This window comes from Populus nigra, chromosome 1, assembly GCF_951802175.1.
Source record: "Populus nigra chromosome 1, ddPopNigr1.1, whole genome shotgun sequence".
Taxonomy (NCBI): domain Eukaryota; kingdom Viridiplantae; phylum Streptophyta; class Magnoliopsida; order Malpighiales; family Salicaceae; genus Populus; species Populus nigra.
The window spans coordinates 50,496,894-50,520,936 of NC_084852.1; the positions used below are offsets into that span (position 1 = coordinate 50,496,894).

At 36.6% G+C, this 24,043-nt stretch overlaps 2 protein-coding genes across 2 annotated transcripts; both read left to right on the forward strand.

The window, feature by feature from the left end:
* Positions 1-1,020: 1,020 nt before the first annotated feature.
* Positions 1,021-4,151, forward strand: LOC133682861 (uncharacterized). The gene is made up of 6 exons (XM_062106405.1): positions 1,021-1,169; positions 1,953-2,504; positions 2,621-2,744; positions 3,009-3,338; positions 3,420-3,530; positions 3,621-4,151. Exons 1-6 carry the CDS (start codon positions 1,021-1,023, stop codon positions 4,149-4,151), a joined length of 1,797 nt encoding a protein of 598 aa, XP_061962389.1.
* Positions 4,152-15,880: 11,729 nt separating this feature from the next.
* On the forward strand, positions 15,881-17,765 carry LOC133694126 (L-ascorbate oxidase homolog). Its single transcript, XM_062115577.1, has 3 exons — positions 15,881-16,128; positions 16,222-17,328; positions 17,465-17,765. Exons 1-3 carry the CDS (start codon positions 15,881-15,883, stop codon positions 17,763-17,765), a joined length of 1,656 nt encoding a protein of 551 aa, XP_061971561.1.
* The last annotated feature ends 6,278 nt before the right edge of the window (positions 17,766-24,043 follow it).

Consider the following 24,043-nt stretch of genomic DNA (forward strand, 5'->3'; position numbering starts at 1 on the left):
CCATATGTGAAGCATACTTGATTGATGAAATTACCAATTTTGCATCTCATTATTTTGGTGATGACGTGCAAACAATTTGGAATCGAGTTCCACGGAATGATGATGGTGGCCTTAGAAGTGTAGATGGATGTCTCTCTATTTTTTCCTATCCAGGGAAAAAATTATCCAAAAGATTTTATAAAAGGCAGTTGTCACATGCTGAAATGCAAATTGCGCATAACTATGTGATATTCAATTGTCAAGAATTGAAGCCTTATTTAGAGTAAGTATGAAATATGAATTTGTACTAAATTTATAATAATTTATTATTAACTTTAACATTTTAAAATTTTAGGCAATGTCGACAAGAGCTAAAGTCACAACAACCACATGCGAGTGATGGTGAAATTGAAAAATTATGCGAAGTGATCTTTCCAAATTGGTTAAAAAATAATGTAAGTATTTTAGTAAAATTAATTTATATTTTATGTCAATTAGCTACTTTAAAAATATTATTAATCTCTTTTGAATCATTATTTCTTATGGAGTTAACTATTATGCTAGGTGGAATACCAATCTAATGGAATTGAAAATCAGCTCTTTGGACTTGCTATGGGCCCTTCAACTTCAGTGAAATGTTATAATGGCTATTATGTGAATGGTTTTAAATTTCATACTCAACGTTATGGTCGTTTTAAAAAGACAATGAATAGTGGAGTTTGTGTGAAAGGAAGTTGCTATGATGATAATGAACGTGATTATTATGGAATGCTTAAAGAAGTTGTTCGGCTAAAATACTTGGGGAGTAAGTGCAAGTTATTTATGTTTAAATGTAATTGGTATGATACAAAACGAGGGATTAGAGTGCATCCTTCGAATGGTTTGGTTGAAATCAAGCATACATCTCGACTACACGGAAATGATGATTTTGTGTTAGCACAACAATGTCAACAAGTCTACTATACATATCCACCTGGTAATAAATCATCTGAATGGTGGACGATTATTAAGACAACTGCTAGAAGTCGTTATAATGTTGACATGGGTGAATTTATTGAAGATGCCAACAATGTGAGATCATTTGATGTTGATCAATCAGATGAGATTTCTCAATCATGTCGTGTCTTTCCTACTCAAACACTTGATGATCCAAATATACTTGTTGAACCATCTTATTATGAAGAAATCGGGCAACATGAATTGATTCAACTTGACATGAATTGGGGAAACAAAGATGATGAAGATGAAGATGAAGATGATGAAGAAGAAGATGATGGTGATGGTGATGGTGATGGTGATGGTGATGGTGAAGAAGAAGAAGAAGATGATGATGATGAGGATGATTGTTATGGTGGTGATGGTTAGGAATGATGATAATAATGAGTAGCACAAGTTAATTATATTTTGTAGTATATGTAATGAATTATCTTTATTATATGTATGAATGATTTCATATTATTTGACAATATTTAGGCTGTCAATGTTTTTTTTTTTATATTCAAGTGTGGGTTATGCATCGCATTACATAAATCATTTTCATTCACCTTTGAAACCATTTATAACCTTTCAAGTATCAATCTTTAAATTGTGATTCTGATGTTATATTTTATTTTGTGATTCGTTTTCTTGCTTACAGATGCTGAAGCGTGAAAGAAAGGGTTCTTCCTACTCAATGTTTTGATTTATAGGACCAAACATCAAGGTAAGCATACTCATAAATTTTGATTTTTGCTTAATTAATTATTTAGATTATTATTTTTATTATTGTTTGTGGTAATTGGCTTTTGACAATTTAAACTTCATGGCTGAGTTTTGTCAATGAGATGTAACAGTTTGTTTTCATTCTAGTTATGGCAATCTTGGGAAAATATCTGTGAATTTTTTGTTCCTGATAGTTTAACTATGAACTAATTTATTGTTATGTTGTATAAATTGCCATATTCTAAATGTTAGTTATTTTTTCTGGTTTTTAGCATGCCTCGACGAGGATCCATATTAGATTCTAGGAGTGACAGGTCCGATTCTAGGAGTGACAGGTCCACTTCATCCAAGTCATTTCAAACTACATCAAGGCATAATAACAAAGGATCCACATTTCATCAACCTGTGTATCAGAACGCAAATGAGTATTATATACCTACTTTGGGGAGTACACATCCTCCTCAACATGATTATGGGAGGGTTGATGCATATCAATATTGTGAGGGCTTTCGTTTTCAAGATTTGCTTCAAACTCAAGGAGGTTTCTCTCGAGATAATCAACTTGTTTATGGAGGACATAATTTATATGGGAGTTATGGGAGAGTTGAAGGTAATGATGATGATGTGAACATTAGAAATGAAGATGAGGGAGACGGTAGTAATGAGAGAGGTGTATGTGATGAGGATCACGATGGTGTTCCATCATATCACGGTTCAACATCTTCTCCATACAATTATGATCAAAGTGTTAAAAGGAAGGGTTTTGACACGTCAATAGATCCAATAACAAGAAAAAAAGAGCTTTGTTTGTATGGAACAACCGAGTAAGTTCAAACTTTCAATAACTAACTTATTAAGGTTATATTTTCATGTATGAAAAAAATTACTTATTATTGTGTAATTATTCGTTTAATATAAGTTTGTTATTATATATTTTCAGGTTCAATAATGCATCGTGTGGTCGTGCAATCGGAGATATTTTGAGGTCCAATTTTAAGGGAGCATGGCACTCTTGGGAAAAAGTAGATTCAATGTGCAGGGATGAACTCTTTAAAGAGTTTAAGGTAAGAACCAACACTAATTGTCATAATATTCTTTTTAATTTTGATAACTTTAATGTAGAATTATAAAAATTATCAACTAAATAGCTATGATTGATTTGTGTTATAATTTGTTCTTATTTCTTGTTTACTCTTTAATATCATTTAATTTCTTTAGTTATTATATCATCTTGCAAATTCTGAACAAGATAACACAATATGATTAATTATTTATATAATTTGAAATTTTGTGCACTCTTTTTACTTGGTATATATATTATTTGGTAGAAAAAATATTCCTTTCCTGAGGAAGATGAGTCGATTGTTCGTAATATTTGGGAAGATAAGGCTAGGATAGCTTTGAATCAACAATTGACCCGAGCTCGCAAGAAAGCCATGTCAAAAGAAAACACTACAAATATTATAGATTGTCTTGATAAAGGTCCTGCCTGGATAAACAATGATGACTGGAATCAAATGATCAAAGATGTTTGGTCCACCCCTGAATTTCAAAGGAGATCTGAATCTGCTAGGAGGAATCGATTAACCAAAACAGATGGCAAAATAAGCACTCATTCTGGAGGAACAGTGTCATTTGCATCATATCGAGCTAACATGGTAAGGATTTTTTTTTAATGCTTAAGATAATAAATTAAAATTTGTATATTTATCTTTTATAATATTTATTAATCTTGAAAGCAAGAGGAAGCTGGTGGAAAAGAACCTCCATGGGATGATGTCTTTACAGCTTTGCATCAAAGTACTAAGCAATCTGGTAGCTTTATCGACAACAAGTCTAAAAAAGTGGTTGTATGTATTTTTATTTGATTATTTCTTAATATAACTTAAGTATTATTCAACATTCAAATTAATTTATTGTTGCATGTATTTTATTTGTAGGAAAATTATAAAATGGAGATGATTTCAAAGTATGGAACTGATCGGGAAAATCATCCTTCATTTGATGGAGCAGCTTGGTGTGTGGCTTCAGGAGGAGTTACAAAGGGTAGGGTATATGGTGCACCTCGTATGCCAAAATCAAAAGTTAGTACAAGCTCTTCATCACATTCCTACTCGGTGGAGTCATCATATCCCAGTTCATCGTATCGAGCATTGCAAAAGGAGATAAAGGATAAAGAAGAGGAGATAAAGAAAAAAGATGATTTTATTCTTGAAATGAAACGGCAGATGGATTCCATGAAAGAATATCTTGTGAACAATCTTGGATACCATGGTGGGACATCAAATATTGATCAAGGTATGCCACCACCTTTGACTCCATCAATACCGCCACCTATGGCTCCTCAGATAATGACACCTATGGGTCCTGCATTTCAACCAATTTTTAGACCTACACCTCGACCTTTATATCCTGCTCAATCTTTTGTTGATCCACAATATCATGGTTCGTCTTCGCAACCAGCACCATGATTGTATTTTTTGTTGTTTTTTTTTATTGTATTTGAACTTAATTGTATTAATGCAAGTTTAACTAAATTTTTATAATATGAATATTATTTTTATTTTGTTTTTTATTAATGATATAATTAGTTTTAATATTAATTAATTTATGTTGGTTATATATATTCTACAATTTTTAAATTATTGATAAATAATTAAATAAATAAATTAAAAGTGATTTTAATAAATAAATAAAAATTAATTTAATAAAAAAACAAAATGCATGAATCAGCAACGGAGAATCCGTTGCTGATTCACAAAATGAGCAACGGATTTGTCCGTTGCTGATTTGGCAGCAACGGATAATCCGTTGCTAGTTTTGCAACGGATTATCCGTTGCTAAATGTCAGCAACGGATTTTCCGTTGCTGCCAAATCAGCAACGGACAAATCCGTTGCAAAAAAATCAGCAACGACAAATCTGCATCCGATTTGTGCCGTTGCTGATTCCGTTGCTAAATTGTTTTAGCAACGGATGTTAGTTTTATTTGCAACGGAATCGTCCGTTGCTAATTACTCCATTTTTTAGTAGTGGTTGGCTAACCATTAGGTTAAGCCTCTGAATTATTCTCAACTTGGTATCAGAGCTTTCTGCCGTCAGAACTCTTTTCTTCCTTCCTCCCTTTGCAGTCGGCCCTCTCTTTACTTTCTCTACATGGATTCTACTGCTGCCGCCGGCTTCTCCCTCTCCACAGGTGGTGCAGCACAGCCGGCCAGCCCTCCCCAAGCTGCCGCCGCTGGTGCCCTTTCTTCTCCACAACAGCCTCCACTTGCAGAGCTTGTCTCTGATTCTTCCTCCAAAGTCTCTGCCGTTCCTTTACCTCTCATGGGAACTCACGCTACAACTATTGTTCCTTTAGCGAACACTCACCAAGTTGTTTCGCTAAAGCTTACGAACACAAATTATGTCTATTGGAGAATGCAGATGAAGCCATATCTCCTTGGTCAAGGTGTTTTTCACTTTGTTGACGGTTCTGTGCCGTGTCCTCCATCTCATATTTTTGACAGTTCTGCTAGTTCTTCCTCCATCATCAGCCCTTCTTTTCTTCATTGGAAGCAACAGGATCAACTTATTTTGAGTGCTTTGCTCTCCTCTCTCTCTGTGGATGTGTTTCATCTCGTGGTAGATTGTTCTACTTCGCATTGTGTTTGGCGCACTCTTGAGAAAACGCTTGCCTCTCCGTCTAATTCTCGCATCATGCAACTCTATGGCTCCTTTCAAGACCTTCGGCAAGGTGACTCATCGGTTAGTCTATATATGCAGCAAGCCAAATCGTTATTTGACGAATTGGCATGTCTCTTGAAGATTTCAATCTTTATGTGTTTCGTGGCCTTCGTGGTGAGTTCAAAGACTTGGTAACGAGTCTCATAACCAAGGCAGAACCGCTATCCTATGCTGATCTTCACAGCCACCTTCTTACCCATGAATTTCTGCACAAGAACTCTTTCCATTCCATGGCTGCCGCTCCTTCTCTGCTGTCTTCTTCTTCTCTGCCGCAGCAGCCACCTCTGCTGCCAACACCACAGTTTTTTGCACACCATGCTATGTCTCATCACAGCTCTAACTTCAGCCGCAACAGGGGTCACTCTAGAGGTAATTGGCGTCCCCACAGCAACCGTTCCACTCCCCAAAACAGGGGCCAATCTGCTACAGATTGGCGACCAAACCACTGGCAGCAAACCAGGCGCAATTCCAGTGCTGGGCAGTGGTCTGGACAGCAGCATGTATGCTGCCAATTGTGCTCCGGTTTTGGGCACACAGCTCCCCATTGTTCCCAGTTTCGTAGCAGCTCTCCGCAGCCCTCTGCTCATCTTGCGGTTGGGAATATCTCTGCTGCGACTTGGTTCCCCGACACTGGCGCAAATCAACACGTCACACCTGATCTTAGAACTCTGACCGATTCTGCACCCTATCTTGGTAATGATTATTTGCATGTTGGTGACGGTAAGGGCCTTGACATATCCCATATTAGACATACTAAATTACATTCCCCAAAATGCATGTTTACATTATCTAATGTTCTCCATGTGCCTCACATTACCAAACCGTTGTTATCTGTTCAAAAATTCTGTCGTGATAATCATGTTTATTTTGAATTTCACGCTTCTATGTTTTATGTGAAGGATCTCGTCACCAAGGAAGTTCTCCTTTCCGGTCAGAGTCATGATGGCCTTTATGTCCTCTCCGAGTCTTCTGCCACGTCAGTTCCTCAAGATTTTTGGTCTCCTTGCATCTCCGCGACTGCCGACCTGTGGCATCGTCATTTGGGTCATCCAACCCCTCGCATTTTCAATTTGTTAGTTTCCGAAAATAAAATCGTATGTACTTCTAGACGTTCTCTTACTCAGTGTCAAGCTTGTCCTTTAGGAAAGTCGTCCCGTTTGTCATTACGACCTACGGGTCACAAAACTTCTGCTTCACTTGAATTAATTTTTAGTGATGTTTGGGGTCCTGCCCCTATGTTTTCTTCTGATGGCTTCCGCTATTTTGTTATTTTTGTCGATGCGCATACCAAACATATATGGTATTATCCGCTTGTTGTGAAATCTGATGTTTTTTCCACTTTTCAACGTTTTCAAACACTTGTTGAGCGTCAGTTTTCTCTTAAAATTAAATCTATTCAAACTGATTGGAGCGGTGAATATCGTAAATTAAATAAATTTTTTCAGACCATTGGTATTCATCATCGGTTAATTTGTCCTCATACTCATGAACAAAATGGCACTGTTGAACGTCATCATCGACATATCGTCGAAACTGGCCTAACCCTTTTAGGCCAGTGTAGTGCCCCATTGTGATTTTGGAACTATGCTTTTGAATCATCGGTCTACCTTATTAATCGCATGCCTACTCTTCTTCTCCAAAATACATCTCCATTTGAGTGTCTGTTTCGACGCACTCTTGATTATAACTTCCTACGTACTTTTGGGTGTCTTTGTTTTCCTTTTTTATGTCCATATCATGCTCATAAATTAGATTTCCGGTCTTCCCCTTGTGTATTTTTAGGTTATAGCTCATCTCATCTTGGTTATCGTTGTCTTGACTTAGAGTCTGATCGTATTTATGTCTCCCGTCATGTTCGTTTTTATGAAAATGTCTTTCCTTTTGTGAAGTCTGAACAGGTAACATCCTCACCGGTACCTCCCACCCCACCTACATATCTTCCATCCTTGCACCCTCCTCCATCCTTTCACCCTACTACTTACCAAAGCAGCCCCAACCACAACCCAATTCTGCCCTCTGTCGTACTGCACCAGCCTACCACTTTGCCCATTGATTCTGCCACCCCTTCATCACCATCCCACACTACCATACTGTCACCATATGCTTGTCTTTCCAATGATAATTGTGCAGGTACAGGTTCTCCATCACCAGATGTGCATGTTCTCAGGTCTGTTGCAACAGAGCAGCCCGGTTCTGCATCAGCTCTTCCCAGTTCTGCAGCAGCCTCACCAGTGTCTACAGTGCCAACCAGTCCCTCCACTGCTTCTCCAGCTGGTCTGCAGCTCTGTGTAGACCTCTCCTCATATCCTCTTCAGCCTCTTCCAGGTACAGGTCCCACTTCTTCATGCCCAGCTGCTCGTCAACATCCCATGGTTCTTCTTCCAAGGCAGCCCAAGACAGCGCTGTCCACAGCCACTGCTGTCTCCTTCAACCGGGTAGTTTCTCCCCCCTCTCATGAGCCACTTGTTTTTAATGATGCTAACAGATATGAGGCGTGGCATAGTGTTATGCGTGAGGAAATTCAGGCCTTACATGCAAACCAAACTGGACCTTAGTGCCGTTTCATCCCTTCATGAATGTTGTTGGTAGTCGGTGGGTATACAAGATTAAACGCAGATCTGATGGCAGCATCGAGAGGTATAAGGCGCGTCTGGTTGCTAGAGGTTTCACTCAGCAAGAAGGTATTGATTACTCTGAAACCTTTAGTCCAGTCATCAAACAGGCGACCGTCAGATTAGTCTTCTCCATTGCAGTTTCGTGTGGTTGGAAAATTCATCAGCTTGACATCCATAATGCCTTCCTCCATGGTGTTCTTGATGAGGAGGTCTACATGAAACAACCTCCAGGTTTTGTTGATACTGCTCTCCCCTTTCATGTGTGTCGATTGCATAAATCTCTGTATGGTTTAAAACAGGCTCTGCGGGCTTGGTACACTCGTCTGAATGATTTCTTGTTATCTATTGGTTTTCATGCCTCTAAGGTGGATACTTCATTATTTATCTTCTCTGTTGGTGCTGATATTTGCTATCTTCTGGTCTATGTTGATGATATTCTGCTTACGGGTAGTAACTCTCTTCTGCTCTAACGCCTCATTCAGCTACTGAGCTCAGAATTTAAGCTTCGCGACTTGGGTTCTGTTCATTACTTTTTGGGTATTGAGGTTCAGTATACTAGTATGGGTCTTATGCTCCGCCATCATAAATATATACTTGACATCCTCACTTGGGCTGGTATGTTATCTTGCAAACCTGTTGATACCCCTATCTCTACATCCAAAGCTACCATTATGCCCGATCCATTGTTTTCTGATGCTACCTGCTTTCATCAAATTATGGGTGCTCTTCAGTATCTCACTTTTACGCGCCCAGATATTTGATTTGCTGTTAACAGAGTCTGTCAGTTTATGCATGCTCCTACAGATTCTCATTGGGCTGCCGTGAAACGCATCTTGCGTTATCTTCGAGGTACAGAGTCATATGGCTTACATATCACTCGCAGTTCTTCTTTTGTCTTACATGGTTTTACAGATGCAGATTGGGCAGGCAGTGTTGAGGACAGAAAATCTACAGGTGGTTACCTTGTGTTTTTTGGTTAGACGCCGATTTCGTGGAAATCCGGTAAGCAACGCACAGTTGCTCGCTCTTCTACTGAGGCTGAGTACAAAGCCTTAGCTGATGGCACTGCTGAGGTTATCTGGCTTCAGTATTTATTAACATATCTCCAGATTCCATCCACTTCTGCTCCTATTATCTGGTGTGACAACCTTGGTGCCACTTATTTGTCTGCGAATCCTGTTTTTCATGCTCGCACTAAACATGTTGAGGTCGATTATCATTTTTTCCGAGATAGAGTTGCAAAGAAGAAAATTCAGATTCGTTTTATTTCCTCCCAGGATCAACTTGCCGATGTCTTCACTAAGCCATTTCCTACTTCTTCGTTTACTGCCTTTTGTTTCAAGCTTCGGGTTGATCCTCCACCCTCAGCTTGAGGGGGCATATTATAGAATATACTTATATAGGAAATATTGTATATAGAAAATATTGTAGACATACTCTTGTGTGGTAACCTCCACCATTACTATTGTATATTGTCCTACCTATATATATAGAAAGGGTTGGCTAACCATTAGGTTAAGTCTCCCAATTATTCTCAACTGGGACATGAGATGTGAATCAAATCCATATTTAGATTGAAATTAAGATTTCTTTTTTTCTAAATCAAATAGATTGATTAACATTAAGAAAAGTTGACAAAATTGAATATTTTTAGACCAACATGGTTTAGTCGAAAAACACTTTGTAAGAAGTTAATATGGTAGACACCTAAGGCTCGATATATATATCTTCATAAAAAAGAAAATGAAAGAGAGAGAAGATGCTATGTTAATTTAGAGATCGAATGTTATAAAAGTGGGGAGAGTACCTGTCTGGTCCATCTATGGAAACAACTTTTGGTTATTTTGACCTTGTCTGTCATCTTAAGAACTTAAAATTAGGGCATGACTACTGAAACAGAGAAGAAGATGAAACGGCGCTGCGTTGATATCTCTTACAGGACAGTGGAGGCAAAGTTATCATCAATTTATGAGGGCAACATGAATATCATCTTATTATGTGCAGGTTAAATCCCGTGAGTTTTTTTTAATTATTATTAACGTGATGTCCGGACCAGCTTGCATGCACTTTAATTAATCCCACGAGTCCTGAAACTAACAACCATATAAGCTTCTATTAGCCCTGAAATTTAAACCAGTAATCTATAGAAAGCAAACTCAGGACCAATTAAGTTACACAATCCCGTGAATTTTATTGCAGGCATGCATGGCTGACCGGCTAAAAATTCACCTCATGCCTCCTTAACTTTTTATTTATGGTTATATCAAGTCCTTCACCAAATTTTGATTTGTAATTAATATATAATCCTTCTTAATTTAGTGGGTTGGATTACGTGTTAGAAAATGACGAATTCAAAGTTTTAGCTTCATTATGGTGTTTTACTAGAAAGAGAATGTATAAAGAAGTAATTAATTAAAACTACATAAAAAAACCCATCATTGACCAAGGAACAAGACATTGGCATAATTAATATAGTCTCCATTATCAGTAAGAACACCATCATCTTTTACCATTTGCTATTGCGGAGAAGATGCACTAATTTCATGTGGGCAGAGAGAGAGAGACTACTTACAAAAAGAAATATGAAAGTACTGCAAATAGTTTATTTTAAGCTTGTTCTTTCTTGTTTTCAATCTTCATCAATTCAATTCTTTAATTTTCCCGTTTTATTCATTTATATATTTCTTTTAATTTTAATCAGGTATACCCGTACAAGTGGTAATATCAACTATTAAGCTAATTTAACAGATTTTCGTATCTAATAATATTAACGGAGGGTTTAATACCTATTAAAATCATTAGTAAAAGGGTTGATATAATCCAAATTCGAATAAAGGGATAATAATAATAATAATAATAATAAAAAGAGTACAGGGACAACCATCAAAGTGAGTTCTCGAGTGTAATTTAGTTGATAATATGTTCAGTCACCATAGTGGCGTCGTAGCTTAAAAAAACAGGAAGAAGAAAATATATAGTGGATCAATTTTTTTTTGTACCGTTGAGTCCTATTTTGTGATTGTTGATTAGTTTTGGCTAATGACATTCTAAAAGGATGCTCGAGTTATAATTGTTGATTAGTTTCAGCTAATGGCATTCGAGACGGATGCCTGGGTTATGATTGTTGACAAGCTTCGGCTAATGAAATCCTAACAGGATGACCGGATTGCGTTTGATGATTAACTTCGGTTAATGGCATCAAAGACGGATGGTTAGGTTATGATTGTTAATCAATTTCGGCTAATGACATCCTAGGAGGATGACCGAGTTGCGTTTGATGATTAGCTTCGATTAAGGGCAACCTAGAGTGATGACCAGTTTGAATTCGAGGGTTGGTTTCAGTTAACAGTATTCGAGATGGATGACCAAGTTTGATTATTATAATTAATCTTGATAACAGATGAATTACTAAAGGTGATGTTACGAAAGTAAGGAGAAATAAAAGAATTGTACTCTTCTGGGTTGTAAATGAAAAGTATCATTAATATTCCTTTAATTATCCATTTCTATGTTTTTAAATTAATTATAATGCTTGAAATTATTTTGTGCTGTAACAGGGACTTTATATCAACAAGGTGCGTAAGGAAATCTGTTTCATGGCTCACACCTTTTAAAAAGAACTATATTCACTTGTTATCGGTGTTATGTATTTTGTAGGAGCGAATGTACTACTTGTATAATTACTATTCGACACTTTTGGAATGACTGGTATTAATAGTTGTAATGGAACACTGACGTAAATGTATGAACATGTAAACATGATGTTATAAATTCATGTATGTGGTATTCTCTCCTATGAGAAGGTTGTATGGTGAAATCACTTGAATATTGTACTATAGTAAGAAATAAATTCTATTATGATAAACCCCTGAATATCGTTGCAAGAATGTGCACTGTCATTATTTATAGGATGTTGATTTACATTACCCTGTGTGGGTTGTGCCTTACTAATGAATGGAACACATTTATAAATTTGTAGAATGACATTGTGAAAGCATCAACAATCCGATGGCAAAAAATTTTCACCACCGATTTTGGCTTTGAAAAAGCTGGGTTGTTACATATGTGATCTTTTTATTGTTATATGCATCAATCTCCAAAGGATAAATGTGATCTTCCTATTGCTATGTGCATCAATCTCTAAGGAATAAACTTGATCTCCTTAATGATATATGCATCATTCTCTAATGGATAGACTTGGTCTCTTTAGTACAAATAGCAATATCATCTAATCACCACTCTTTAGTGGTGACTCTCATGCCCCGTCAAATAACAAAAAAAAATGAATGATCATGATGACCACTATTTAGTAGAGAGCTTTTAAACCCCATGACAATACTGGAAAGCTACATACTCCTATTCTCGAAAGAATCTGTAATCACTTAGAAATTTCTAAGTATAGGTTCATCCTTTTTGGGTTCCACACAACCATTTAGGAATTTGTTTAGACAATGGGCATAATATCCTCAATCTCTTATAATTTTTCTAAGTATAGGTTCTTGGTATTTTATGTCTAAAAGAATTTATTTCAATCTAGATACATATTGTTTCATGTTTTTTTCTAGCTTATATCTCCTTTTTATATTAGCAAAACTCATCTCTCTACCTGAATTGGGAAATTAATTAAATTCTTCGCATATTATTATATCACAAAGGCTAGGGGTCTAATGATGAAGCAAGATTTTATCAGTATTTCCTTACCAAAAAACATAAGATCAAGAAAAACTTACGGGTACAAATTTTTTAGAATATAAACATGCCTAGTAAAAACGTATTGGGTCTGGCACTAGCCAAACCTAGCCATAAATGAGCTTGATAGTGTGTCAAGCCCTGGACATGATAGGTTTGATGCTAGCCAGACTCAACCACAACTAGGCTTGGCAGTAGCGCCAAACCTAGCCACTGATGGGCTTAGTAGTATGCCTAGCCTAGGCACGGTGGGTTTGGTGCTGGCCAAACCCAAGAGATAATTGAGTTTAACAACATCAATTTTGTAGATTTTTATATAAAATCATAGAGAAATCATTTCTCAACAAATAAGTTTAATTAAACAGGTCTATACTCCACCAGGACCACTGGATGTATTAAAGTTTTTCATGGCCAGTCATGTCACCATATTTTAGCTAGATAAAATTAGTGAAATACAGTTTACAATACAGCTCAAAATATCACAAAGATGACATCACACTTCAGTCTCTCCTCTTTACCAAAGGGCAAGACTCATGGGTTATAAATACACCATAAGATCTTCAAAACAAATATTCACAATCTTCATTCTCAACTGCATATATATTTTCAGAGCATCTCTTTATAGAATATTATTGTATTTTCTCTCTAAAAAAATACTAATTTAAGTATCGAGGAATCCCCACCTCCATCGTAGGGGATCTTTTACAGGTATTAGCTAGGGGTGATCATTTCGGTTCGGTTTGATTTTTACCTTTAAAAATCAACCAAACCGGGGAAAAAAAGGGACCCAAACCGAACAGAAACCGGTCCAAACCGACCGGTTTCGGTTCGGTTTGGGTCTAGTTTTTTAGGTCCAAAACCTGAAAAACCTATGGTTATTTTTCTGGCTCCTTTTTGGCTTTGTAATGGGCTGTTACTGGACTTCGTTATAGGCTTTTAGTGGATTTCTGATGGGCTTATAATTGATGTTAATAATATCTAATTTTATTAAAAGATTCCAAATTATATTTAATTTTTTACCACTAAATATTCATTTATATTAAGTTGTTATTGTTAGTCTTGTGTTCAATATATTTTTTACCTTCCTAATTTTTTTCTCCTGCTTCAAAACAGTTTAAATAACACATAGTCACATATCAATAAGTTAAAATCCAAATTACAAACCAATATCGTCAAAGGGCTTATAGAAAAAAACAACAAATAACATTATTATAAAACACTCCAAGTCAAAAAAAAAATAATCTTCATTTGCACTTTGACACCTGAAATTCAAAATATAGAATTATAGCATGATAAATTAAATTTGAAGATATAAAAATAAAAAATAGTATTTTTACCATATGTTTTCAATAAATACATTAATTTGTGAACTAATTATCATATGTTGCTAGATGCAACTTTCCACTGAATTCTACAAAATAAAAAATAAAACATGTTAGAATAAAAAATATGTTAATATTTATGCATGTTGGAATATGCAGTATATACTATATAGCAATGATGCAAGTGCAACAGCCAACAACTACGGGTAAAAATAAGAAAAAAATAATAATACCTGCTACATTTCTATGTTATACTTATTCCGGGTTTCTAACATACAAGTAGCAAGTTGAAATGCACTACCATATAGCAGATTGCTCAAAAACAGATTGCCAAACTAATAATACTACCATGTTATAACTACGTGCTAAACAGATTGCCCAAAAACAGATAAAAGGTTGAAATGCAGTAATGCAACTTAGTGTGGAAACCTGGAGCAGTAACAAAACTAATGAAGTATAATCAACGACAACATAACAAGAGGCATACACAATGAAGTATAATCAACTACAACATAACAAGAGGCAGTAACAAAACTCAAATTCTAGGAGGATAAATGATAATAATTTCTGTTCAATGAACTACAACATAACAAGAAGCAATCAGAATATCTGCATTTTGTCTTTTATGTATATATAATGTGTTCATTTACAGCATGTTTTATAATTTCACACACAAACAATGTCTAAGGAGACTTGAATGGTTTCAAACGATAGAAACACAAACTGAAAGAAAAGGATGAAGAGCAACTGTTTTGGATCTCTGTGTTTCTATTTTCTAAGTCTAAGAAGAGTACTGGAGAGGGAGAGACAGAGAGGCGAGAGGGGGCTGGTGCTCTGGTTAGGGGCGGGTGCTCTGGCTAGGGTTAGTAGCGAGGGAGAGGAGGGACAGCCGGTGGGTGTTGCAGTGTAAATAAGGTTAGCGCGGAGAGTCGGGACAGAGGCGAGAGTGGGCATCGTTTTCTATTTATACCAATGGTGGGTAGGGACCCTTTTTTTTTAACCGGTTCAGTTTAGTCCGGGTGAACCGGTTCCTGCATTACAAAACCGAAAACCGAACCAAACTGGGAATTTTTCTAACTATTCTAATCGGTTTAATCAATTTTTTTTCTAGGTTTGGTTTTTTTGGTTAATTTTTTTCAGTTTTCTCGGTTTATTCAGTTTTCTCAGTTTATTCGGTTTTCCGGTTTGTTTGATCACCCCTAGCATTAGCTACAAGTTATTTTGACCTACCAAGTATCAAATAAGCTATCAATCACCTTAGCAAGGGAGAATAAATGAGATTATTAGGATCAATTAATTTTTGAGACTTCATCCTAGCAAATTAAGGATTAATTAGCACAATGAGAATGATGGGGGGGGGGGTATAGAGAAAAAAAATAATTAAGAATCAACATGTGTGTGTAAGTAGTATTTTTCAAAAAATAAAAAAAAACAAAGAAAAAAAAGAGAGGAGAAGAATATATAATAAGAAAAAGGTGGTGCTAGGCTCCCAACCGTACGTGTAAATTTAGGCAGGAGGTATTGTCTTCCAAAGCAAAATTCTAGGAAAGCAATGCATAAAATTCGGGGTCGTATAGTTTGATTATGTGAGATGTGAGGAAGGGAGAAATGCAAGGGGGCAGAGCAAAGAATGAGGACAGAGGAATTTGCGGGAATTCAATGGTTGATATTTAGTATATGCATGGAGGATCCGAGTATAAGAGAGGGAGGAGAATTGCCAATGTAGAGAAGGCAAATCCATATATCTTCTTCCATTAACTAGGGAGGAATAGAGAGTATTTTGAATTTCGTTGTGATTAGATCCAAGCGAGGAAATAAGGGTTAATTACTACATAACCCGATCATCGAAATGGCTGGGGTTATGATGATGGTGTTGCTCTTTCTCTCTGCAGGGACCATGTTGGGAGTCCAGGGTGAAGACCCCTACTTGTTTTTCACATGGAATGTCACCTATGGTACCCGTTCTCCTCTGGGAGTTCCTCAGCAAGTCATTCTAATTAACGATCAATTTCCAGGTCCCAACATCAACTCTACCTCCAACAACAACATCGTCCTCAATGTCTTCAATAACCTTGATGAGCCCTTCCTTCTGACATGGTAATTTCTTTAATTTGCTTAATTTCACACACACAAATGATATTGTTTAATTGAATTTTCATTTGGTCAAAATAAATAAATCCATGCATGCAGGAGCGGCGTCCAACAAAGGAAGAACTCATGGCAAGATGGAGTGCTTGGGACCAACTGCCCAATCCTCCCGGGAACCAACTTCACCTACCACTTCCAGGTTAAGGACCAGATTGGTAGCTACATCTACTACCCGACCACAGGCATGCACCGTGCAGCTGGAGGCTTTGGCGGCCTTCGCATCAACAGCCGCCTACTCATCCCTGTACCTTATGCTGATCCCGAGGATGACTACACCGTCATACTTAATGACTGGTATACCAGCAGTCATGCCACTCTCAGGAAATACTTGGATGACGGCCGCTCTCTTGCAAGGCCTACTGGTGTCCTTATCAATGGCAAAAACGCCAAGGGAGATGGCAAGGATGAGCCTCTCTTCACAATGAAGCCTGGAAAAACTTACAAGTACAGGATCTGCAATGCTGGGATCAAGAATACTCTCAATTTCAGGATCCAAGGCCATACAATGAAGCTTGTGGAGATGGAGGGATCCCATGTGGTGCAAAACGTGTACGAGTCACTCGATGTCCATGTTGGACAGTGCTTCAGTGTCCTCGTGACAGCCAACCAAGCTCCCAAAGACTACTACATGGTGGCTTCCACCCGATTCAATAAGCAGGTTCTTACCGCCAAGGGCATCATTCGTTACACCAACGGCAAGGGTCCAGCATCACCTGAGCTCCCTGAGGCACCAGTTGGGTGGGCTTGGTCTCTCAATCAATTCCGTTCCTTCCGCTGGAACCTTACAGCCAGTGCTGCTAGGCCTAACCCTCAAGGCTCTTACCACTACGGTTCCATCAACATCACCCGCACCATTAAGCTCGTAAACTCAGCTAGCCGAGAAGGTGGCAAGCTTCGCTATGCCCTCAATGGCGTCTCTCACGTTGATCCAGAGACACCTCTCAAAATTGCTGAGTACTTTGGGATTGCAGACAAGGTGTTCAAATATAACACCATCAAGGACATGCCATCAGCTAAGATTGGTAAGGTTGTCACACAACCCAATGTCCTCAACCAAACCTTCCGCAACTTTGTTGAAATAATCTTCGAGAATCACGAGAAGAGCATGCAATCATACCATTTGGATGGTTATTCCTTCTTTGCGGTCGCGTAAGTAAATATTTTATCTAATTAATTACTTTAAGTAGATTTCTCAAATTTGCAAGCTAATATTCTATATGTGTTTTTTAATTGAGATTGAACTAATTATATTGATTAATATAATAATATATCTATATGCACACAGTATTGAGCCTGGCACTTGGACCCCTGAGAAGAGGAAGAACTATAATCTCCTTGATGCAGTGAGCAGGACTACTATCCAGGTCTTTCCCAAGTCCTGGGCTGCCATCTTCTTAACTTTTGATAACGCTGGGATGTGGAACATCAGGTCTGAGATGTGGGAGAAAACATACCTTGGTCAGCAGCTCTATGTTAGTGTTCTCTCCCCTGAACTCTCTCTTAGGGATGAGTACAACATTCCTGACAATGCTCTGCTCTGTGGGAAAGTCAAGGGCTTGCCCAAGCCTAAGCCATACACCATATAAGTCAAACTACCAGACCCCATTCCACCTGATACAGTCTCGTCGAATGGGTAGCTGTATGAGAGAAGAGAGAATGATGACAGCAAAGCGGTGGTGCTCAACCATAGAATAATTCTTCGCATTGTATGAAGTACTTAATTGCGAACAACTTGAAGAGGGAGTAGAGGCAGGGTAATTAAAAGATAAAGAAAGGTTGAGGACAACCTTAATTGTTTTGACAATTTTATATTATGATTGTATCAACCTTTTTTTATCAAAAAAAAAACTCCATGATATTTTTTTGTTGTTGTTTTTTATTCCAATCATTATAATTTCATAATATACATATGTACTAGTTACTTTCCTTGTCAAAATAAATATCAATTAATTAATTGTATGTGGTTTCAAGGAGAGGTGTTCAAAAAAACAACTAACCGATTAAATCGAGAAAAAATTAATTGAAAAAACCAAACCGATAAAAAAATCTAATAAATCAATTAAAAAATAAAAAAAGTATTCGGTCTAGTTCAATTCCGGATTAAAACAGCTTAAACTAATTAAACCAGACCAAACTAGACCGGTTTAAAAAAAGGTATAAAAACAATCATCCTTAACCCTAAATCACTTTACTCCTTTCCAGCCGCTACCCCCCTTTCTAGCCTTCCCTTCCCTTCCTAGCCTTCCCCTTCCCTCTTCCCCATTCTCAGCCGCCCCACCCCCTTCCCCTTCCCCCTTCCCAGCCTTCCCCTTCCCCTTTTTCCCTTCCCCCTTCCCCCTTCCCCTTCCCCTTTTTCCCTTCACCCTTCTTAGCCGCCCCACCCCCTTCCCCTTCCCCTTCCTCCTTCACCCTTCTCAGCCGTAGCCGCCCCACCCTCTTCTACTTCCCCTTCCCCCAAAAGCAAGTGAACAATGGTAATCCAAGCTCTCCCTGCAATTCATAAGCCCAGAGGCAAGGAGGGCTTCTAGAAGTTATTTTATTGTGTCAAAATTGTATAGTTTGATTATTAATATACAAATATTTCTTAACATCATCTGAAAGGGGAAGGGGAAGCGAGTGAACAATGGTTATCACTGTTACCATAGAACAATCCGGTTTTTCTAGTTGTTTGGCTAAAAAACTGACCTGACCCAAACCGAACAAAACCAGTTCGGTTTGAACCGTTTCTCGGTTCGGTTTGAACCGGTTCTCGGTTCGGTCCAGGTTGTATTAATAAAGAATATTATTTTCCGCTTTGGTTGTATTTTTTGGTTAAAACCGGACCAAACTGGACCGTGAACACCCCTAGTCTCAAGTGGGTTACTCGCGAAGATCAACTATAATTCAATTTTGATATTAATATTCTTCCTCTCTTGGAATATTTCGAGTTGGAATCTCATCTTTACATGAATAGCAGAAGTAAAAAAAAAATATCGGTATGTTTTGTCTTTATACTCTTGCTCTTGTTGTTGTTGTTGTTGTTGTTTTTTAATTATTTTATCCATTATTTACATCACTTTCTATGGATATAAGGTTTATTAATGCCAAGCGATATCAAGAAGAACTAGGTTTACTGATTCTAGGATTCAATAGAAAAGATAGCAGAAAGAAAGAATTAACAAAGGAAAGAAATCTGATATTGAATTGCAGAAAAAAATAAAAATTACAAGGAATTAGAAACAAGTTGCCTCACACCACTCAAGAAAATCACTCTCATTTTGAAATCACACCAAATCAAAGAACTTTTCATTACAATCTACCCTTCTAGACATATATTCTACATTAAATAGAAATACATATTATAGTTATTTATTAGATAACTACCAACTAAGATAAGAACAATAACAATTTATAATTAACTACTTCTAACACTTGAAATTATAATATTATCTTCATCCATTATTAATTAATCGTCTTCTTGTCAACATGCTTTACTGGAACATTCATGTCAACATGCATTGTTGGAATTTTGGCTTGTATGGAGTAGTACTTCAATCCTCTAAAGTCTGCAAAATTTGTAGTTGTTGCAACACATTACTTCTTGTTGGAATTTTAGTCCTTTTTATTTGTATCAATTTCCTCTCTTCCCCAGTAACTTGCCTCGGACAAGTAATGTTCAACATAATCTTTAAAAAGTTGAGGATTAAAACGATGGACTTTATGATCTTGTAACCAAACTGCTTCTGATTTTGGCTTGGATGCCCACTTTACCAAAAACTTATAATAACCTCCCCTCCTGGTAGAGACAAATTGATTGGTTAATATTGAGTCAATAGTTTCTGGTGTAGATTGAACTAGCAGAATTGTTAAAGGACAATCCTCTAATTCTTGAGCAGACATAGAACCTTGATAAGTTATAAGGTCTTCTACATTGAAAACTAGACTAAACTGGATGTAAGTGAATTAAATAAGCATTAGATCCCAACTTCTTAAGGATCTTAAATGGACCAATCTCCTTGCCGTGCAATTTGTGATACATTCCAGGGGGAAATCTTTCAGGTTGCACTCTAATAAAAACCAAGTCCCCTTCCTTAAAATATAGCTATCTCCTATTTTTGTTAGCCTCTGCCATCTTGTTTTTAACTTATTTATGTAGGTTCAACATAAAGGCTGCAAAATCCACTCCTGCTTCACTAACCTTTTGAGGTAGAGGCAGAGGAGTAACATCAGTAGGAATCTTTGGTTTTAACCCATAAACTAATTTGAATGGTGTGGTGCCTGTTGTCCGATTAACAGAATTATAGTATGCAAATTCAGTCTGTGGTAAAATTAGATCCCAACTCGCATCATGTTCATTAATTAAACATCTAAGCAGATTGCCTAGGCTTCTGTTGGTCACCTTAGTTTAGCCATCCATCTGTGGGTAGAAGGCATTATAAAATAAGAGTCTGATACCCAACTTAGCCTAAAGAGTCTTCCAAAAATAACTAAAAAATTTAACATCCTTATCAGATATAATGGAGACTGGAATGCCATGTAAATGCATAATTTCTCTCAAGAATAGTGAAGCAATATGATAAGCATCAAAAGTCTTACGATATGGAACAAAGTGAGCCATCTTAGAAAATCGATCCACCACCACCATGATAGAGTCATTACCTCGAACAGTTCTTGGAAGGCCAAGTACAAAGTCCATACTCAAATCAACCCAAGGTCTCTGCAGAATTGGTAATGGTGTGTATAAGCTAGTATTGTGCTTACCATCCTTGTTCATTTGATAAATTCTGCACTTGCTCATAATAGTGTTGATGTCCCTCCTTATATTGGGCTAGTAGAAATGATCAGCAATCTAAAAAAATGTCTTGTCTTGCCTAAAATGATTTGTCATTCCTCCTCCATGTAGTTCCTGAATAATAAACTCCTGTAAAGATCCTTTAGGAACATAAATCTAACCACCCTTCATCAAATATTCGTCTATTAGTGTATAATCTGCAACTGCAATGGAAGGGTTGTTGTGCAAGGACTCGCATACCTCCTTAAAATCTGCATCAGTGTTGTAGTGATCCTTCATAGAAGCCATTTATGAAGAATTTATTGAGAGGATCATCAATGGATGAGGCCTGAGGCTAAAAGCATCTGCCACTTTATTTTCTTGTTCAGTCTAGTGTTTAATAACAAAACTAAATTGTTGCATATAGCTAAACCACTGAACATGCTTGGCACTTAACTTGTTTTAAGATTGCAGATACTTTAATGAATCATGGCCTGTAAAAAGAACAAACTCACAATGAATAAGGTAGGATCTCTAATGTTTCAAAATCTACACTATTGCATAAAACTCTAGGTCATACGATGAATAGTTCCTCCTGGTTTCATTCAACTTCTCGCTAAAAAAAAAAATTGGATGCCCTGCTTGACTAAGCACCCCTCCCCAACACCAACATGAGATGCATCACAGGAAACATCAAAAATTTGAGAGAAATCTGGAAGTTGTAAAACAAGAGCTTTTGCCATCTTCTTCTTAATGTACTTAAAAGCATGTGCCATGGCAGGAGTCCATTTAAAGCTTTTGGCTTTCAAGCATTATGCAACTGGAGCCATGATAGTGCTGAAAACTTTGATGAATCTATGATAAAAGGTGGCTAGACCATGAAAGCTCTTGATTTCATAAAAGGATTGAGGTTCTGACCATTATATGATTGCTTTAACCTTCTCAGGATCTGCTTATACTCCTTCTTAAGATATGGCAAAGCCTAGGAAATTTATTTTGGATTGTAGAAAAGAGCACTTGCTGCGGTTAGTATAAAATTTCCCTCGCTAAAGCACCAACAGAATTTGCTTCAAGTGATAAATATGTTTTTCAATATTATGACTAAAAATGAGTATATCATCAAAATATACTACAACAAACCTGCCCATAAATGGCTTTAACATATGGGTCATCACCCTTGTAAAGGTGCTTGATGCATTGGTTAACCCAAAAGGCATCATAAGTCATTCATACAACCCCTCTTTTATTTTAAAAGTTGTCTTCTACTTGTCCCTAGGCCTTATATGTATCTGATGGTAGCCACTTTGTAAGTTTAGAAAAGATCTTGACACCCTCTAGTTGATCAAGGAGATCATCTAGTCATGGAATTGGAAAACAATACTTAACTGTGATCTTGTTTATGGCTCTACTATCAATGCACATTCTCTAACTTCCATCTTTTTTTGGGGTGAGTAGGGTTGGTACTGCACAAGGACTTAAGCTTTCTAACACGATCAAAAGATTGATGTCTTATCCCAAGTGCAGGAGTGTCGAAGTAATAAATAATCTAGTAAGATCAAGGTTGAACCACAAGGAGGTGAACTATATAAATTACAAATAATATATATATATATTGATGTAAGGATTAAACAAGAATAAAACAATTATTAATGTTAGAGGATTCACTAATGGTATTTCAAATAAGTATAGTATAAACTCCTTTTATTACTCAACTGGAAACCACACATAAAGGAGGTTCCAATCGAATTATAAATTGTTAACATGATTACATTAGTTATCTTATTCGAATAATGCTAATACTTGTAAATGTTGTCAGATATTTATGGTGATGACTTATATTAACAACAAATCAAGTTCCTTTCATAGCACAGGTGTCGATTATACCATACAGTTAGGCTATGAAAGTACCAAGTATTTGTTGTACCAAGGGTTGTTCAACACCAATCTAGATTAACCATTTAAAAAGCAAAGTATTAAGAGTGAATAAGATAACATATACAAAACATGTTAGTATCAAACATTAAAGTCTATGTTAAGTTTATACTATACTTTTTCTACCATTAGTGTAACCTTTTCACCTTAGCTGAACATTATGAATAAGAAAAACATAGATAAACAAGATAAGAACATAATTTAATAAGTATAGTAAAGGAAATGAAAAACATAAACAAGAGATTAAGAAAATATAACATGGAATAAAACTTGAACATTACAAAATACAAAGAAAAAAAGCAAGAATATAATCTTGATCTGAAAACTAAGATGGCTAAATGCATGGCAAATGCCTCCTTTTATAGGCCAAAATTCAAAACTATTGATTTGATAACTAATTGTTGAGTGGGTGGCCACATCTTGACTTGGTGACAATCCTTATCTTCTTGTCTGAACAAAACATCATTGTTAACATCAGAATTTGAATAGATAGTCACCATGAAAGTTCTGGTAAATTGTTTCAGCTTTCCAACAAAATAAGAATCGATGCATTTGGACTTTTAGAACTCGAGATATAAACTGAACATTGAACAGTGTCTAGGCTGTAAAACAAATTCCTACTTCTCCGTTGTTGCTACCATTTGAACTTGAAAATGGCACTTTTAAATCTTGGACTCTTCATGAATGTTTTAGGCCTATGTCTTAACCTAAATCCAAGTTCTATAACTTCAGTTATAATCTAATAACCGAATGATGTTCCAGTTTGGACTGAACCAGCATCTTTTTTCTAAGTTTAGCCCTCTCTTTGTCTTCTCAATTTTAGTAGTTAAACTCATCAATAAATCCTTTTATTTATGTGATAGGCCTGCATTTAGCTCATATAAAAGTCATTAGGAATTAGTTAAGAGTTAGTTGACTCTTAGAATAAACGTGTAGTGCATGGGAAGGAATTATATAAGGTAAAGAAGTTTATGTATTGGCCATAAAAACAATAATAACAAAACCATTTCTTCCTATATCTTTGTTTCTTTCTTTTTTGTTCTCTTTATTTTTTCATTTTGTTAAGCCAAGCTTAACAATTGGTATTAGAGCCAACACTACGTATCTAGTGGCTGTGCAATTCATTGAGCAATGGTAGAAGGTAATAAATTCAAGGTAGTGGATGAACACTGCAAAAAGTTA

Bases quoted from the DNA above. Each gene is read 5' to 3' on its own strand.
- LOC133694126 (XM_062115577.1), top strand. From the start codon at position 15,881: ATGGCTGGGGTTATGATGATGGTGTTGCTCTTTCTCTCTGCAGGGACC. The intron at 16,129-16,221 runs GTAATTTCTTTA...CCATGCATGCAG, and splicing joins GAGCCCTTCCTTCTGACATG to GAGCGGCGTCCAACAAAGGA. The intron at 17,329-17,464 runs GTAAGTAAATAT...ATATGCACACAG, and splicing joins TATTCCTTCTTTGCGGTCGC to TATTGAGCCTGGCACTTGGA.
- LOC133682861 (XM_062106405.1), top strand. From the start codon at position 1,021: ATGGGTGAATTTATTGAAGATGCCAACAATGTGAGATCATTTGATGTT. The intron at 2,505-2,620 runs GTAAGTTCAAAC...ATATATTTTCAG, and splicing joins TGTTTGTATGGAACAACCGA to GTTCAATAATGCATCGTGTG. The intron at 3,531-3,620 runs GTATGTATTTTT...TTTTATTTGTAG, and splicing joins ACAAGTCTAAAAAAGTGGTT to GAAAATTATAAAATGGAGAT.